The sequence below is a fragment of the Haliotis rubra genome, unplaced genomic scaffold (assembly GCF_003918875.1).
Source record: "Haliotis rubra isolate DU_JTF1 unplaced genomic scaffold, ASM391887v1 Scf66, whole genome shotgun sequence".
Classification (NCBI taxonomy): Eukaryota; Metazoa; Mollusca; class Gastropoda; order Lepetellida; family Haliotidae; genus Haliotis; species Haliotis rubra.
The window spans coordinates 29,369-36,055 of record NW_025767368.1 but is presented as its reverse complement, the minus strand read 5'-3'; the positions used below and the strand labels follow the sequence as shown (position 1 = coordinate 36,055).

Sequence of the window (6,687 nt, the reverse complement as noted above, 5' to 3'; positions counted from 1 at the left end):
ATAATCAGTTCCATTAGGCTACACCGCCGTTCCAAAACATGGGTATACAGAATGTCAAGTCACAAGAATAAAAATGCGAAATTTCTCAGTTCAATATCGTGTATGGCCGCCCCGCGCATTCACCACTGCCAAACACTGTCTCCTCATCGACTGCCTGATGCTTGTGAACACGTGGTTGGGGATTCTGCGCCATTGCTCTTGCAAGGCAGCGCCAAGTTCCTGCAAATTCTGAGGTTGGTCCTAAGACCACGACGCCTTCTCCCAAGTGCATCCCAAACGTGCTCTATTGGATTAAGGTCAGGGGACCTCGATGGCCAGTCCATGACGTTGATTCCAGCGTTTTGAAGGAAATTTCGTGTCAACATCGCGGTATGCGGCCGAGCATTTTCATGCTGGAACTGTAGACATGGGCCATGAGCCACCATGAAAGGAACGAGTTCAGGGGTGAGCACCTGGTCGCGGTAAGCAGCAGCTGTGAGGTTTCCACGGATGACCAGAAGTCGGGAACGGTTGTTCCCACAGAAAGCACCCCACACCATGCAACTTCCGCCCCCGAATCTGTCGACTTCCTGTACACAACATTGGACATACCCTTCAAGACGTCGTCTCCAGACTCTATGCCTGCCGTCCGCGAATCTGAGGGTAAACCTGGATTCATCGCTAAAGACGACTCGATTCCAGTCTCTCTGGGTCCATCGGAGGTGACGTTGGGCCCACAGCAGACGTTGACGTTGATGAAACGGCGTCAACATTGGCCCAGTTAAAGCGTTGGCTCATCACGCCGAAGACCCGGGTTCGAATCCCCACATGGGTACTATGTGTGAAGCCCATTTCTGGTGTCCCCCGCCGTGATGTTGCTGGAATATTGCTAAAAGCGGCGTAAAACCAAACTCAGTCAGTCAGTCTATGTGTGTATATGGGTAAGTGTATTAGTAACTGTCAGTATATGACATGTGATAGTTTGTTAGCTACAGTGTACAGTCACTCACTCGCATTTACTATATTACTAAACCATTCAAAAGTTATAAAATATAACTAAAACAAATTTGAAGTTCAACCAAATATTTTATTATACTTCACATCCACTGCAGTGGATGTACACACTGTCAGGTTTTGTCGTAAACAGGGATGTATACATAAACCGGTTACCTGTCCTCAGAGGTGTATACAGAAGTCAGTTTTATAGTCCACGGTGATGTACACAGAGGTAAGTTTTATAGTCCACGGTGATGTACACAGAGGTAAGTTTTATAGTCCACGGTGATGTATACAGAAAAAAGTTTTACAGTCCACGGTGATGTACACAGAGGTAAGTTTTATAGTCCACGGTGATGTACACAGAGGTCAGTTTTGTATTCCACGGTGATGTATACAGAAAAAAGTTTTACAGTCCACGGTGATGTACACAGATGTCAGTTTTATAGTCCACGGTGATGTACACAGAGGTAAGTTTTATAGTCCACAGGGATGTATACAGAGATAAGTTTTATAGTCCACGGTGATGTACACAGAGGTAGGTGTTATAGTCCACGGTGATGTACACAGAGGTAGGTTTTATAGTCCACGGTGATGTACACAGAAGACAGTTTTATAGTTCACGGTGATGTACACAGAGGTAGGTTTTATAGTCCAAGGTGATGTACACAGAGGGAAGTTTTATAGTCCACGGTGATGTACACAGAAGACAGTTCTATAGTCCACGGTGATGTACACAGAGGTAAGTTTTGTATTCCACAGGGATGTATACAGAGCCTAGCGTCATATTCCACATTAATGCAAACACTGGCCAATGATCTACGTAGTTACTGATATGCATGTTCGACCATTAAAACACTTTCTGTCTTCCAGCAAGTATCTCAGTGTCGTCATCTAGTGATACTCGGTCCAGTCTCATTCATTACTGTCTCACAATGTAGAGAAACGTTAGATCCGCTCGCACAGAAACTGCGTGAATTCTGAATGTAGAAAAGTACACATATATTGAAGGGGATGCCTTCAGTTGAAAAGTAAACAGTGTGAGGTTTCAAACAAATATCCTTTAAAAAACATGGCGAGGAATTGACGATACGAGGAGGACAGACCACATTTACCTCTAACATCTAGTTTGCCGTCCCCGTTTCGGTCTGCCAGTTGTAGTATCTGTTCTGCTTCCGACACTGTCAACACCTCACCCATCCTCGTGAGGACATTGAAGAGCTCCTGCAATAGACAACGATGCATAGTGGAAGTACTGAGCGGTCTGAGAGATATTTCATAAAACACTTCATCATTTGATAGACGCTGGGGGTAAGTGAAGACATGGCACGTTCATGGATTGTGAGTGAGTGAATGATTGATTTTAGTTTTACGCCGCTTTTAGCAATATTCCAGCAATATCACTGCGCGAGACACCAGAAATGCGCCTCACGCATTGTGCTCACGTGTGGAATCGAACCCGGGTCTTCGGCGTGACAAGCGAACGCTTTAACCACAAGGCTACCTCACCGCCCCGTTTATGGATAAGAACTACTTTCCTTTTTTCTTTTTTTTGTATGGGGTAGCCCATTCTCTTTCCACAGAGGTTACTTGTCATATCTTCCTACGAACCTCTGTTCTAATACCGCTCTTTCATGGCGCGAGTGTTCAGGATTCGTGATTGGTTGCAATCAGGTTTAGATGTGCAATCAGCGACGTTGTTTCAAAAGTGATCATCCGCAAGGCCTCGGTAATTTCCGTATACTTCAGGGAAACCTCTTCACCAGCGCGATGCCCAAACTTCTAGACAGAACTCAGTCATGCAATGGTGGATCAATGGCGTCTCCATCGCCCTCATTGACAACGGACAAGAAAACCATTAAATGTCTTGCGTGTCACATCAACACAAGTCCCCGGCAGAGGATGGATATTTGTGGCCCCACATTTGCTATTAGTCAGGTTGGATCTAAGTCGATGTAACACGTGTTCTGATTGGCTAGAAAGAAGGGAGATAATTCGTGTTGCGATTTTTGTGGCCGATACGGCAATAGGGAATTTTACGAGAACCGGGAAATATGGCCGTATTAGAACAGAGGTTCGTAGGAAGATATGACAAGTAACCTCTGTGGGAAGAGAATGGTGTTAATGTAGATGAAGACATTCTTCTCCTCTTTGCGTCGCTTTTTCAGCATTGAATTTCCTTCAAACTCTACCATAATCAAAGGGCCGCTGATATTGCCAACCCAACATTGAGGCTGTTTGTAACTCGCATTCTGGTTGGTTGGACTACTAGATCTAACGTACCAATCAAACTGGCAAATGGGAATCAAGGGCGAGAAATTGAGAATAGTAAACCTACGGGAATGGAACCAGGGGTTATTGTACACTATTATTAGCGAATTGGATAAACCCCTGGATAAAGAGGATGGTGGCATAGTTCGCATGCATCACTGTGCCGGGTTGTGACCATCGGTTCAAATCCCGGTTCGCGTCGATCACGCTTGTTTGTCCACACCGTACCCGAGCTCGTGGCTTTCATCAGCCGGTTAACGTCTTTGGCGTGTATCAGTTCAGGGTGTTATCCCACAACAAGCTGACGAGCCGTGATATAACTGGAACACTGCTCAGATCGGGGTTAAAACCCAGTCTACTCACTCATTGACTCACTAGCTTCATTTGTCTATCGTTGACTATGGGTATTTTTCTCTTACTTTTTTATCCAGCAGTTCATTTTTATCCTTGTCAAACACCAGGAACGCCTGTTTGAGCTGCACCTCCACCTCCTGAGGCGAAATGATGTCTTTCTCCACCAACTTGACGAACTCATCGTAGCAGAGATAGCCGGAAGCTGGGTCACAAAGTATCAGTTTTACATACTGCACCAACACATGAGGAATCGGCAGGTTGTATGTCGATATTAACAACCATTTTGCTTTCTGGTTAAAGCACATCAAGCACACATATACCCCCCACTAATGGCATGGGGACCTGTCATTTTATCTATCCATAGATGCTACTCAAAGATAATACAGCATATGTTAATATAATTACTGGACCTACAATGGCGAGCATCAGCAGCACTACAAATAGCAAATGTAGGGAAGGTGAAGACAAATTCACGTGACAGTTTACGTCCTGCTGTTACATATTCCAAATAACGTCCAACACCGTTGTGTGGAAGGCGAAGTGGTCTCAAGTCTCGTAGTTCCAGCATTGTATCTGTGTCGCACCTTGGAAACTTGCAGTATTGACGTAGGTCCCTTCTACTTCGACAGAATGGTGTTTAATATATATTTCATCTGATCCGCACCTGTATATAGAAATCCCTTTGCGAAATACCTACATGAAACAAAGCATCACAACACCCATGATTTTCACCCCCATAGATCCCCCCTAGATATATTCACATCATTATTATGTTTGTTTGCATGATTACTGTGATCTTGCGGGTGAGCCATACATTGGCTTTAGATATACGCGTGCTGCGATCAAAGCATCATGTCGAATATGTGTACCCGTCATAAAGCAAATATCAGGTTTCAGTATATTTTACTACGGCTCGATAACTTGGAAAATCACTTGATGTCGTTATTGTCAAGCACTTTTGGAGCCTCTTTAACTGACAACTGCCCAAAGATGGCAAGTTATTGGTATATGGAATGTTAGCATGTCACTCAAGGCTATTGGAAGAGATGCTGGTTGACATCCATCGACTACCAGCCGATTGGCCAGAAAACATCAGACAACAAATGACGTTAATGAACGTCAGCGCTCAGGTCGACCACGAATGACAACTTCTAGGGAGAGTACGGCCATTCTTAGAATCACAAGACATTATGCGTTCATGTCAAATAGCCCGTGAATAACAGACTGGTTTCCACAACATTGTGAGTCCAACAGAACGATCCGAAATCGCCTACAATCGGCCGGGAATAGAGCTAAAGGTTATACCGGATATTGACACTGTGCGACGTTATTGACACTTATGTGATTTCTTGAGGATTGTATGCCAGAATGCTGATACTAGTAATTACCATTCCTGTTAATGTCATAGGACCATAGGTATCAGCACTACTATGAATAAATTATTTGCCATGTTTGCTTCTCTGAATAAACTTTATTTTTTCGTTTCTTTAGCATTTAAGTTTGCTATCTAAGTATTTCTTGAGGGTCAGGTTATCCAGAGAGTAAGTTAAGTTAAGGTTTGGATAAGCTCTTTTTCTACCGTTAATGGTAACATATTGATACTATGAAAACTATCGGGTGTTGCAATACGTTTTTCCATGTGTATCTATGAAGGTCTCAAGTACAATTCGACTCATTTCCGGACAACAAGCGACAATCCAGTATATCAGCTATAGAGACAAACAACATACACCTTCATTCGTGATATACCCACCGTCTATGTCTGCTTGCTCCATATACAAGTCTATGTTTTTCTTTGTGGGATTTTGACCGAGAGCACGTAGGACTGGTCCCAACTCGTCTTTGCTTATCTTCTTGTCTCCATTCTTATCAAACAGGTGGAAGGCATCTTTAATATCTGCAAGTTTGCACACACATATAAGATTATGTTTATCCCCTATTTTTCCACGAATAATAAAGTTTAATAGACCATAAGATATCAACAAACCCTACTGGGGACCTGTGAAGATCGGGTTAAAAATTGATCTTCAGTAACCCATGCTTGTCGTAAGAGGCGACTAACGGGATCGGGTGGTCAGGCTCGCTGAAGTTTGTTGACACACGTCATCGTATCCCAATTGCGTAGATCGATGCTCATGCTGTTGATCACTGGATTGTATGGTCTCTGGTCTCAGACTCGATTATTTACAGACCGCCGCCATATAGCTTATATAATGCTGAGTGCGGCGTAACCAACTAACCAACCAGCCCCACTGGGCCTCTTCCACAAAGCGTTACGTCGTTGCGCTGTGATGGCTTTCTGTAACGCTACCATTTGTCGATTGAAGTTCGACCTACCTTGTGCCTCGCCAGGAGTAAGCCCCTCAACATACGCCTAAAAATTAAGAAAGTAATATTATAAACGTGATGAGTTGTTATGAACGGCATTAACATTAAGTTCACTCAAGCGTACCTACAAACTGTATACATGGACATAGTGTTTGTATACATGGAGTTTACCTGAGCCTACATGCCTTCAATAACCTCATCCCATGCTTGTCGCAAGAGGCAACAACAACAACACATTTTCACAATAGTAGCACCTATTTTAAACCCGACAAAACTATCCAACGCTGCTCAATAATCTTCCGAATCTATTTCCGAATGAGGAAAGGCAACTTACGTCCATTAGTTTGGATAAGATGTAGACAGCCCAACTGTTTCTTTTACATTACGCTCACCTGGATATAGACACTGATTGAAGGGCCTTTATATTACCGAGACCACCTTTGTATGTTAAATCAGTAATCGCATCATGCTGCAATCTGACGCTGTGGGAAGTCACGCTCTGCTGACTGTATCCAGGACTACCTGTATTGTAACGGCTGACACCGATACGTTCCTTAGACAATTCCGAATGGGAAAGACATGGTAACAATTCAAATCAGGCCACTGTTGCTGGAGGATCATATTATCTTATCAAAGCCTTAAGCTACCATTCTTGGCTTCGAAAGAATCCATGTAAGACAAATGGAATAAGGCTATTCACTCTCGGTCCTGAGGTTTAAAATAATGTGAGAATCGGAAACCATTCTTTATTACTCGTTT

The 6,687-nt window shown here is 43.5% G+C and overlaps 1 protein-coding gene across 1 annotated transcript; it reads right to left on the bottom strand.

The window, feature by feature from the left end:
- Positions 1-1,923: 1,923 nt before the first annotated feature.
- Positions 1,924-6,268, bottom strand: LOC124257365 (neo-calmodulin-like). The gene is made up of 6 exons (XM_046691409.1): positions 6,263-6,268; positions 5,938-5,974; positions 5,354-5,497; positions 3,666-3,802; positions 2,091-2,199; positions 1,924-1,955 (listed from the first exon to the last, which is right to left on the bottom strand). Exons 1-6 carry the CDS (start codon positions 6,266-6,268, stop codon positions 1,924-1,926), a joined length of 465 nt encoding a protein of 154 aa, XP_046547365.1.
- Between the last annotated feature and the right edge of the window lie 419 nt (positions 6,269-6,687).

Excerpts from the sequence above, each read along its gene's own strand:
- LOC124257365 (XM_046691409.1), bottom strand. Across the intron at positions 2,200-3,665 it reads ATGAACTGCTGGATAAAAAA|GAGCTCTTCAATGTCCTCAC; the intron begins GTAAGAGAAAAA and ends TGTCTATTGCAG. Across the intron at positions 1,956-2,090 it reads CGGCAAACTAGATGTTAGAG|AATTCACGCAGTTTCTGTGC; the intron begins GTAAATGTGGTC and ends TTCTACATTCAG.